This window comes from Sapajus apella, unplaced genomic scaffold (assembly GCF_009761245.1).
Source record: "Sapajus apella isolate SASKATOON/1434 unplaced genomic scaffold, GSC_monkey_1.0 scaffold43, whole genome shotgun sequence".
NCBI lineage: Eukaryota > Metazoa > Chordata > Mammalia > Primates > Cebidae > Sapajus > Sapajus apella.
The window spans coordinates 14,941,045-14,951,924 of NW_022436983.1; the positions used below are offsets into that span (position 1 = coordinate 14,941,045).

The 10,880-nt window shown below is 54.6% G+C and overlaps 1 protein-coding gene across 9 annotated transcripts in view; it reads right to left on the minus strand.

The window, feature by feature from the left end:
* The window catches only part of HSPG2 (heparan sulfate proteoglycan 2), a 122,068-nt gene that overhangs the window by 11,815 nt on the left and 99,373 nt on the right, over positions 1 to 10,880 (minus strand). For 7 of the 9 annotated variants that reach the window (XM_032300718.1, XM_032300717.1, XM_032300713.1 and 4 more), the window contains 13 exons: positions 9,958 to 10,099; positions 9,496 to 9,647; positions 8,966 to 9,107; positions 8,715 to 8,849; positions 8,257 to 8,391; positions 7,835 to 8,016; positions 6,687 to 6,882; positions 6,235 to 6,414; positions 5,665 to 5,925; positions 3,943 to 4,147; positions 2,172 to 2,269; positions 1,319 to 1,585; positions 169 to 278 (listed from right to left, as the gene is read on the minus strand). In XM_032300718.1, coding sequence (XP_032156609.1) covers positions 169 to 278; positions 1,319 to 1,585; positions 2,172 to 2,269; positions 3,943 to 4,147; positions 5,665 to 5,925; positions 6,235 to 6,414; positions 6,687 to 6,882; positions 7,835 to 8,016; positions 8,257 to 8,391; positions 8,715 to 8,849; positions 8,966 to 9,107; positions 9,496 to 9,647; positions 9,958 to 10,099 — 2,205 coding nt within the window. The remainder of the gene's footprint in view (positions 1 to 168; positions 279 to 1,318; positions 1,586 to 2,171; positions 2,270 to 3,942; positions 4,148 to 5,664; positions 5,926 to 6,234; positions 6,415 to 6,686; positions 6,883 to 7,834; positions 8,017 to 8,256; positions 8,392 to 8,714; positions 8,850 to 8,965; positions 9,108 to 9,495; positions 9,648 to 9,957; positions 10,100 to 10,880) is intronic. The other 2 variants (XM_032300720.1, XM_032300719.1) reach the window with 1 other exon arrangement.

The window sequence follows — 10,880 nt, forward strand, 5'->3', positions numbered from 1 at the left end:
CTTGGCCCATAGCTCCAGGGACCTGCCTCTCATTTGTGCCTCAGGCCCACCTTCCAACATTGAGCGTTTACTCTTGGCCAAGCATGTGCCACATCCTGGGGACACAGATGCTTGAGAACTGGTCCCAGCCCCTCAGGGACGCCCGCGGGTTCCCTCTCCAGCACTTACCTTGCTCCAGCTGATGTCAGGAGTTGGGTAGCCTGAGGCTATGCAGGGAAAGACAGCTGCAGAGCCGGCAGGCACACGGACTTCTTGGGGCGTTGAGATCTGGGGCAAGGCTGGGAGGCGTGGAAGAGACATAGGCCATCTACATGATTGTCCCAGATGTGTGCCCAGCTACCCTGATTCATCCCATCCTCACACCACCCCTTGAAGGGAGGCACTACATTCCATTTCATAGATCAGGAAATTATGGCTTAGAGGAGAAAAGCAGCCGTTCACTCCTGGTGGGGCAGAATCAGGGGTCATGGCCAGATCCACTTCACTCCACAGCCTGGGACCTCTTCAACATGCCCGGGCAAAAAACCGTGCAGCCCTTTGGGGACTTGAGAAGTGGGTGCTAGGGGCAGTATAGGTAAGAAAGTTTGGAGACAAGTTACAGGGCTTGGGGTAAAAAGGAATTGCCTTTAAAGAACACACAGTATTGGTTCGGTGCGGTGGCTGACACCTGTAATCCAGCATTTTGGGAAGCCAAGGTGGGCAGATCACAAGGTCAGGAGTTCAAGACCAGCCTGACCAACAAGGTGAAACCCTGTCTCTCCTAAAAATACAAAAATTAGCCGGGTGTGGTGGCACATGCCTGTAATCCCAGCTACTCAAGAGGCTGATGCAGGAGAATCCCTTGAACCTGGGAGGTGGAAGTTGCAGTGAGCCGAGATCGTGCCACTGTACTCTATCCTGGGTGACAGAGTAAGATTCCATCTCAAAAAAAAAAAAAAAGAACACACAGCGTTTGTGTCTGCCCTGCATCTGTTGTCCTGGTTTACTCTCTATTAGGTTTGTTTGTTTTCTAGGTTATGTCTCTGCCCTCAGACTACGCTGCAGGTCTCCCCCAGCAGAGCAGACACTCCCTGCAGATGAGGACGAGGTTTCTTTTTTCTTTTTGATGCTCCATGGCCTCGCTTGGTCCCTGTCCATTCCAGGCTGCCCTGGGGGAACCTCACTTTTATCCCCAGTTGCTACCCCGTTATGAAACCTGTCCCTTAAATACATACAATGGAAAATATTCCAAGAGAACGAAAGGGAGAGCAGAGCAGGCAGGCAGGAGAAGCCCTCGCCCTACTCACTGTCCCCAACAGCAGTCCCCACCGGCCTCTACCTTGTACCAGCAGCAGCACATGGGATTGTGTGGTGCCGGCTGAGTTGGTGGCAGTGCAGCGATATTGTCCTGCATCAGCCAGCTCTACATGGGAGATCCTGACGACGCCTCCACTCTGCACAATGCCAGGCCGCAGGCGCCCTCCAACTTTGCTCCATGTCACCTGAGGCTTGGGGTCACCCAGTGCCAGGCATTCGAATTCCACGGCATGGCCAACCACCACGGTCTGCACAGAGGTCCGGATGTTGATGAGCACGGAGGGCAGGGCTGGGGGGGAGGGAGGCAGAGGGCCAGTGAGATCAGTCACTGAAGGCCTGGCCCGAGGGAGGCCATACACTGCCCGAGAAGAGGTGAGCACTGAAGCTCCAGCATTCATTCATTCCTCATTCACTTTTTCATGCATTCACTTACAAACACGCTCACTTGTCGGGTCTATGTAGTTACTCACTCATGTGTCCTCTTATTCTTTTTTTTTTTTAAGAGACGGCGTCTTCACAGGTGTGGTCATGACTCACTGCAGCTTAGAACTCATTCGCTCAAGCAATGCTCCCAACAGCCTCCTGGGTAGCTGGGACTACAGGTGTGCTCCACCATGCCTGGTTCACACTGACTCACTCTTCATCGGTTCATCTGAGCACTCACACACTCCACTCATATCCTTCTTCCCTCCCTTGAAATATTTATTGAGCCCCTTTTATGCTATGCTAGACACAAGCAGGGCAAAATTGAATAATTCTCTTTGTTCTCACACACTTAGGGGGATTTCTGGGCAACAGAGTCTGGGCCCTGTGCCTCTCTCCCCTTCTCATTTCTGTTCCCTGCTCTTAGCAGAGGCCGGAAGCCACCCTCCTACCTTGAACAACCAGCTGGGCACTGGCCTGGGCCTGCCCCCAAGGTCCATGGGCCTGGCAAACATATGTCCCTTGGCAGCTCTGGTCCAAGTTCTGGATTCTATAAAGAAAAAATAATAAGACATCAGGGAGTTGAAAACAATTGAAAGAATGCTTTGTAATTGGGCCCAGTGCAGTGGCTTATGACTATAATCCCAGCACTTTGGGAGGCCGAGGCAGGTGGATCACTTGACGTCAGGAGCTTGACACGAGCCTGGTCAATATGGTGAAATCCCGTCTCTACTAAAAATACAAAAATTAGCAGGGCGTGGTGGCACACGCCTGGAATCCCAGATACTCTGGAGACTGAGGCATGAGAATTGCTTGAACCCAGGAGGCCAAGGTTGCAGTGAGCCAAGATCACGCCACTGCACTCCAGGCCTGATTGACAGAGCGAGACTCAGTCAAAAAAAAAAAAAAAAAAAAAATGCTTTGCAATTGTGTGGGAGTTAATATAGCACAGCATCCTGTGTGGACTTCTGGTTCTCAGTAACCACTAGAGGTAGGCAGGCAGTTTGGGGGGCACCACAGCCATCTGAGAAAAGACCTTATGGTCTAGAGCTCAAGATCACACAGTTATCAAGTAGCCAAGCTGAGATCTGGGGTCATTTACATATTTCTGGCCCTAGGGCCTGTTTTCTTTTCTCCACTAATAATAAATATGAACGGGCCACTGTTTACTGAAGGCCTTCCAAGCTCCAGGTGCTGTGCTTTAGATAATCTCATTTCAGCCTTTTTTGAGAGAGTCCTGCTCTGTCACCTAGGCTGGAATGCAGTGGTGTGATCTCAGTTCACTGCTCTGCCCCTGGGTTCAAGCAATTCTCACGCCTAAGCCTCCTGAGTAGCTAGGATTACAGACACCTGCCACCACACCCAGCTAATTTTTTGGATTTTTAGTAGAGATGGGGTTTCACCATGTTGGCCAGGCTGGTCTCAAACTCTTTTATTTTATTTTACTTTTTTTTTGAGATGGAATTTCACTCTTGTTACCCAGGCTGGAGTGCAATGGCGCGATCTTGGCTCACCGCAACCTCCGCCTCCTGGGTTCAGGCAATTCTCCTGCCTCAACCTCCTGAGTAGCTGGGATTACAGGCACGCACCACCACGCCCAGCTAATGTTTTGTATTTTTAGCAGAGACGGGGTTTCACCATGTTGACTAGGATGGTCTCGATCTCTTGACCTCGTGATCCACCCTCCTCGGCCTCCCAAAGTGCTGAGATTACAGGCATGAGCCATTGCACCCTGCCCAGTGTTTTTTTTTTTTTTTTTTTGAGATGGAGTTTTGCTCTTGTTGCCCAGACTAGAGTGTAGTGGTGCAATCTCCGCTCACTGCAACCTCTGCCCCTGGGTTCAAGCAATTCTCATGCCTCAGCGTCCTGAGTAGCTGGGATTACAGGCATGTACCACCATGCCCAGCTAATTTTTTGTATGTTTAGTAGAGATGGGGTTTGACCATGTTGACCAGGCTGGTCTCAAACTCCTGACCTCATGTGATCTGCCTGCCTCGGCCTCCCAAAGTGCTGGGATTACAGGCGTGAGCCACCACACCTGGCCCTCATTTCAGTCTTATGTAACCCATTATATAGCTGAGAACACTGAGGCTCAGAGAGGTCAAGCGATGTGTCCAAGGACAGTGCTTCATGCTGCGCCCGCTGGGGCAGGTGCTTTAACTCTGCTCACTGTGAGCCTTGGGCTTTGCTGCCCAAGTCCAGTCCTGCTCCGACCCCACTCACCGGAGTACCCCATCCTGCACGCTGTGGCCCAGAGGCAGCTGACCCCCTTCCTTGAACCAACGGATCTGGGTACCCCGGTCGTTGGGCACAGCACAGTGGAACTCAACGCTGGCCCCAATGCTCTTGGTCTCTAGCTGAGGCGTGACCTGCACGGTGGGCGTGGACTCTGCTGGGATGGAGGTGGCAGGGAGAGAACCAGGGGGGCCTGCAGGGAGGACACATACAAGGTTCTGCAGGTACCTGTGTGTGTGATGTCCCTGATGCCCTTCCATGGACCCAGGAAACCCCCAGCCCAACATTCCAAGAATGTTCTTGTCCTGATAGCCTCTCTGACCAGGGAAAAAAGACTGTTCATGAAGTGGCAGATTCATTCCTGTGCACACTCATGCCACTGTTCCATCAACATGGATAGGGGCCTGTGGAGTGCTGGGCTGTTTCCACAGCTCCTGGCTTTTGGGTGGGGAGGGCAGGCCACAACAAGAGTGGGAGGGACTCAGACATTTTAAGGAAGGACAGCAAAGCCTATTCTGCCTGCAGTTTAAATAAGAGAATCCAGGGCCTTGGCCATGGTGAAGACACCTACATGTGCAGGGGACAGATGGCAGGTGGGGGCAGATGCATATTGTCCCCATTTACTAAGTGCCTACTGTGAGCTACAGTTTTACATCTGTGTTTACATGTGTGTACTTTTCCATCTCAGCCTACGTGGTCGGCGTTGTTCTCTTCACTTTACGGATAAAGAAACTGCGGCTCAGGCTGGGTGCAGCGGCTCATGTCCATAATCCCAGCACTTTGGGAGGCTGAGGTGGGTGGATCACTTGAGGTCAGAAGTTCAAGACCAGCCTGGCCAAAATGACGACACCCTTTCTCTACTAAAAACACAAAAACTAGCCAAGCAGGGTGGTGCATGCCTGTAGTCCCAGCTACTGGGACACTGAGGCATGAGAATCACTTGAAGCTGGGAGACAGAGGTTGCAGTGAGCCAAGATCGTGCCACTGCACTCCAGCCTGGGTGACAGAGTGAGATTCTGTCTCAACAAAAAAAAAAAAAGAAAGAAAAGAAAAAGAAAGAAACTGAGTCTCAAAAAGGTTCAGTGACTTGGCCAAGGCTGCACAGCCAGCAAATGGCCAAGCTGTGCTTTGAACCCAGGTCTGAGTCCACTGTCCGGGCCCTGGACTAACGGGTTACATGCTGGGCTACTTTGAGAGTTTGGGGTCCAAAAGCCCCAAACTTTTGTATCACTGATGTAGGAGGCCATGGAAATGCTGGGCTCTCTGAAGACCCACTGAGGCCCTGGGCGTGCTGGGGGTGGATGCTCCTGTCACTCATTCACTGTTGTCCCTGTCAAGCATTTGCCCAGCCCACCCTGGGCCTTGTCACCCTCAGCTAAGCCCAGGGCTGCTGAGATGCCTGGGTCCAGGCCCTGCCCTGAGCGTTCTCACTGCCTGGCAGGGGAGGCAGGCTGGGTATTTATGTACACAGAATGGTTTCCTGTGGCAGTGCCAGGGCTGTGCCAAAGGAGAGCTAGAGGAGCTGAGCACATGTGATGGAGGGGCTTCCTGGAAGAGGCAAGCCTGCCTCCGGGCTTGGAGAACAGGGAAGAGGAGGGCATTCAGGTGGGGTTGTGAAGGGAGTCCCTCCCACCCTGAGTCTGCCTAGCTGGGTCATCGAAGGGCCAAGAGGAAAGGGGCCCCCTTCCACCCTGAGCCAGGGCTGCTTACCTTGGATGAGCAGCTGAGCAAAGGCCTCGGTGGAGCCCACCTTGTTGGTGACCCGGCAGCGGTAGCGGCCGGAGTCCTCAGGGGCTGCAGACTCAAAGTGCAGCAACTCGTTCCTGGCAGTCGCCCTCCCAGGAAGGCTGCCGCCCACACGGCTCCACTGGAAGGTGAGCGGGGGTGTCCCGTGAGCCAGGCACTGGAGCTGCACCGTCTCCCCTGCCTGCACCGAGGCGTGCTCTGGGACTGTAGTGGCATATGGTGGGCCTGGGTTGGGGGACACAGAGGTCAGGATGGGGGAGGGCAGAGGTCAAAATGGCAGCAGGTCATTGGATACAGGTGTCCAGAAAAGCTGAATGGTGATCCCAGAGGACTGGTGATAAGAAAAGCAAAGTTCCCAGGAGGGGGTGTGGATGTCAGGCAAGAGTAGGCTCTGGGCCCCTGAGGTGCCTGGAGACCTCTGGGGTCTAAACATCCATCCTCTGGATGGAGTTTCTGGGGTTCTGTGTGGGGTGGAGCCCAGTCGGGGGGTTCAGATCTTTATTTGGTGCAGACAAAGACGGGATGAGGCCTTACTCTCCACGTGCAGGATGATGTTGGCCTCAGCGTGCCCGGCAGGGCTAGTGGCATTGCAGATGTACTGGCCCGAGTCCTGTTGGGCTACCCGGGGGATGATCAGTGTGTCACCTTCCACCCGGTGCTGCCAGGGTAGTGGGGAGCGCAGCTTGGACCAGTGGATGGTGGGCGCGGGGCTGCCTGTGGAGTAGAGTGGAAGATGACAGAAATCACTGGGTTGCCTCAGGGACTCGAGGAGGGTGGCCGTGGTGAGGAAGGGCCCTGGGTGATCCTGTTCCTCTCTGGGGACTCCTAAGTGGGTTCCTCAGCCAATGCTACGTGATGCTGGCAACACAGTATCCCTACGCTTCCTAGCCCTGGACACGACATCATCTCTAGATCTCACGGGTCTGCAATTCAGACCCCAGGGCATCCCTGCCCTGCCAGCCCTGTGTGCCAGCCCCTGCCCACACCTGTGGCTGAGCAGCGCAACGTGGCTGTGTGTCCAGCCTCCACAGTCAGCTCAGCTTCTTCTGTTTGGACCTGAGGGGCCCCTGGGGCCACAGCACCCGTGTCCACGATCACCTCCACCTGCTTCTGTGCTGTGCCCAGTGCGTTCTGAGCAAGGCACACGTAAGTGCCCGCATCTGATGGCTTCACGGATGAAATCTAGGAGAAAGCAAGGAGGCTGGTTATGTGGGGACTGAGTGGGGATTTTGATGTCAGCCCCAGCTCTGGCTTGGCTTTCCCTATTTCCTCTACCCTGCCTTGGTATTTATTTATTTTTTGAGACAGGGTCTTAATCTGCCGCCCAGGTTGGAGTGCAGTGGCACCATCCTGGCTCATTGCAACCTCTGCCTCCCACGCTCAAGCAGTCCTCTTGCCTCAGCCTCCTGAATAGCTGGGACTGCAGGTATGTGCTGCTATACCTGGCTAAGTTTTTATTTTGTTTTAATTAATTAATTAATTAATTTTGAGATGGAGTTTCTCTCTGTCTTGCCCAGGCTGGAGTGCAGTGGCGTAATCTCAGCTCACTGCAGCCTCCCCCTCCCAATTTCAAGTGATTCTCCTGCGTCAGCCTCCTGAGTAGCTGGGACTACAGGTGTGTCCCACTACACCTGGCTAATTTTGTATTTTTAGTAGAGACGGGGTTTCATCATGTTGGCCAGGCTGGTCTTGAACCCCTGACCTCAGGTGATCTGCCTGCCTTGGCCTCCCAGGCTGGTCTCGAACTCTTGGGCTCAAGTGATCTTCCTGCCTTGGCCTCCCAAAGTTCTGAGATGACAGGTATGTGCCACCACGCCTGGCCCTTTCCTTGGTTTTGTCCCATCTGGCTGCTTGAGGGCTCACCCTCATGACACCCCATTAGTCCATCCATGTACTTGGCCTTCGACCCACCCTCCCATCCTTCCACTCATTCTTTCTTCCTTCTCCCACCTTCCTTCTCTCTTCCCCTCATCTTCCAGTCTATTCGCCATCCACCCCTCCCATCCATTCCTCCCTTCCTCTCTCCATCCACTCATCACCACTTGCCATCCGCTAGTATCCTCTCCAAGCACCCGCTCAAGCCTGGGCCCTGGACTGAGCCTCAGACCCGGAGACGCACCAGCCCTGGCCTTACCTGCAGCACCGCATGGCTGTCCACGAGCCCATACGTCCGCTGCTCCAACTTGACAGGGGTGCCAATCCGAGTCCAGCGAGCAGAGGAGCGGGGCTCCCCGGCACTGACACACTCCAGGGTGACAGCCTTTCCCTCTTTCACCCACACAGGGCCCTCGGGGAGCACGGACACTGTCGGGGGCCCTGTCCGGAGGAATGACAGCACTGACCACAGGCAGGGCTCTGCGGGTCACCCACACGGCCATGGCCTCCAGCTCAGTAACCTGTCTCTCGACTGCACTGAGGTGGAAACTGAGGCTCAGAGAGGGAGAATGCCCAAGACAGAGTCAGTGGTGGAGGGAGGATTTAAACGTGGAGGGTCTGAGCTGAGAATCAGGGCTGGAAACAGGAGGGCAGGGCCCCACAGGGTCAACATCCCCTCACCGTGCACGCTGAGGTTCACCACACTCTGGGCCACGCCGTAGGCATTGGAGGCCACGCAGCGATAGGGGCCGTGGTTGCTGGGCCGGGTGCCCACGATGGTGATGACGGAGCCATTGGGACTGATGTGGACGTTGTCTGTGAGGTTGATGGGGAGGAAGAGAGAGGACTGACCCGGTCCGTCTCATGTTTTGGTGCTGCCAGCCTGTGCCCCTGGGCCCACGGCCCCCACCCCTCTGGCCTGGGTGTGTCCAGCTCATGGAGTCCCAGATAGCAGAAGGTAACAAAGGCCTTGGAAACTCCTGGGTCCAGCACCCTCTCCATACAGAGACAGGAAAGGCCTTACTGGCCACATCGTGAATGTGAGGAGTCCAGACTTCTGCCCCACCCTCACACAGTGGGGATGACTGCACCCCGCCTGCCCCCATTTGCCCGCCCACCCACCCACCGGCCCAGCTCACCCTCCAGCTTCCGGGTCTTCCACTCAAGGCTGATGGGGGCTGCCCCGTCGTGGATAAGGCACTTGAAGCTGGCATCCTGGCCCTGGTGCACGGTGCTGCTGGGCGGGTCGATGGAGATGACCGGACTCCTGAGGCCTGGGGCCAGAGGGGCAGAGGGCAGGGCTCAGCAGGGGTGGGCTGCTTTGACCTGGGGAGGCTCTGCTTCAGGGCCCTCCCCTCCCCCACTTGCCCATGGCATCTGCCATACTCACGGTAAGAAGACCCCTCGCGGGGTGGGACTGTGACCACGAAGGAGGCTTCTTGCTCAGGGCCTGGGCCACCAACCACGCGGCACACATACTCGCCGGAGTCGGCAGGGGAGACTTGGTGGAGCCGCAGATGGGAGCCATGGGTCTGCAGAGCATGGAGCAAATGGTTATAAGGCCAAAGTCCCTGGGACAAGGAATGTCCCCAGGCCCAACTGTGCTGGTACCCAAGAGTTAACTCAGGAGCTTCGGGCCCCAGCTGTTAGGGCTGGTGGAAGCTTCACTCACAGAACCCTGGAAGTCCAATCTGCTAACTTTACAGTGGGGGAAACTGAGGCTCAGGAAAGGATTCAGCTGCAGAGCCAAGAGAAAAACCCAGGTCTCCTGATTCGAAGGCTGGTGAACTTGTGCCCCAAAAGCATTTTATCCCCTGGGGTCTCCAAGCAGGCTGGTGTTTGCATGAGGTTTGGGTGCAGAGAACAACTGCAGGTCTAACCTTGCCTGCCCTGGAATCCTCCCCCTCCTGGCCCCTGTACCTGGTGCCGGGCAGGGAGGCTGCCTCCGCGCTTGTACCATGTGACCTGGGCATGGGCCTGCCCAGGCACCACGCAGTTCAGATCCAGGGTCTGTCCTTCAGTCACGTGTGAAGAGGAGGACTCAATGTAGATAGGCTGGGCCAGTCCTGGGGCTGTGGGCACAGGGGGTGGGTGAGAGGCCAGGTTCTGCGGATGAAGGCAGGGGCTAGGGGGCACTGAAGGCCAACTCCAGTTGGTCCTGGGGATGCAGTAGCTTGAGAGTAGCTGACATGACCTAAAAAGGGTCTCCTTTCCCTGGGGACTCCAGTGTCCTCTTGAGAACCCAGGGATGGGGACCCCCTGGTTGAGGGGACGGGACCATCTTCAGACTTGGGAACACCTGGGTTGAGAGAGAGGAGAGCAGGGCCGGGAAGGGACCCCACGCTTATGCATGGGCATCACCCACTGTTACTTGTCACTCACCAGGAATGGGGCTTGGGCTGGAGGGCTCAATTGTGACCAGGACAGATGCCTCCAGGGTGCCTGAGCTTCCAGTCACTTGGCATGAATACTCGCCAGAGTCAGCTGGGGACACCTGGTTCAGCCTCAGCAGCGGGCCATGGACCTGGCCAAGGTGGGGTGAGAGTGGGGAGGGTGAGCTGGGAGCCTTCAGATGCCCAGGCCTCTGGGACCTGCGCCCCGGGACTGCCGTGCATGGGTATGTAGGTGCACCCTGTTGGAGGTGACCCCTTTGACAGTCGGCATCGTGGAGGCCATGTTTATTATGATAATTTTTTTTCCGGTAGGAAGAAGTCAAGAGCCTTGAGTAGGAGATGTCTTTTTCTTTTCTTTTTTCTGAGACAGTGAATTGCTCTTTCACCCAGGCTGGAGTGCAGTGGTGGAATCTCGGTTCACTGCAACCTCTGTTCCTGGGTTCAAGTGATTCTCCTGCCTTAGCCTCACAAGTAGCTGACATTACAGGCATGTGCCACCATGCCTGGCTAATTTTTGTATTTTTGGTAGAGACGGGGTTTTGCCATGTTGTTCAAGCTGGTTTTTTTTTTTTTTTTTCAAAAAAAAAAAAAAAAAAAAAGCAGAATGAGATTATGTAAACATCCACATCCAAGTACGTTTTTTTGTTATATGCACATCCTTCTATTGGAAGGAAATTCTGGAAAACAGTAACCTAGTCTTTTTCCAAAAACCTTTATTCGTAATCCCTGAGTTTGACACATAGTATATGATTAATATTTGTGGAGTGGATGGATGGATAGATGTGCAGATACATGAATATACTGCTTCTTAAGATGTCTGGCTCTGAGAAGGCTGTTGTACTATGTAATAGATTTTGGAAGTGAGCTAGAACTGCGTTTTAATTCCAGATTTACGTAGAGTTTTCCAGTTGG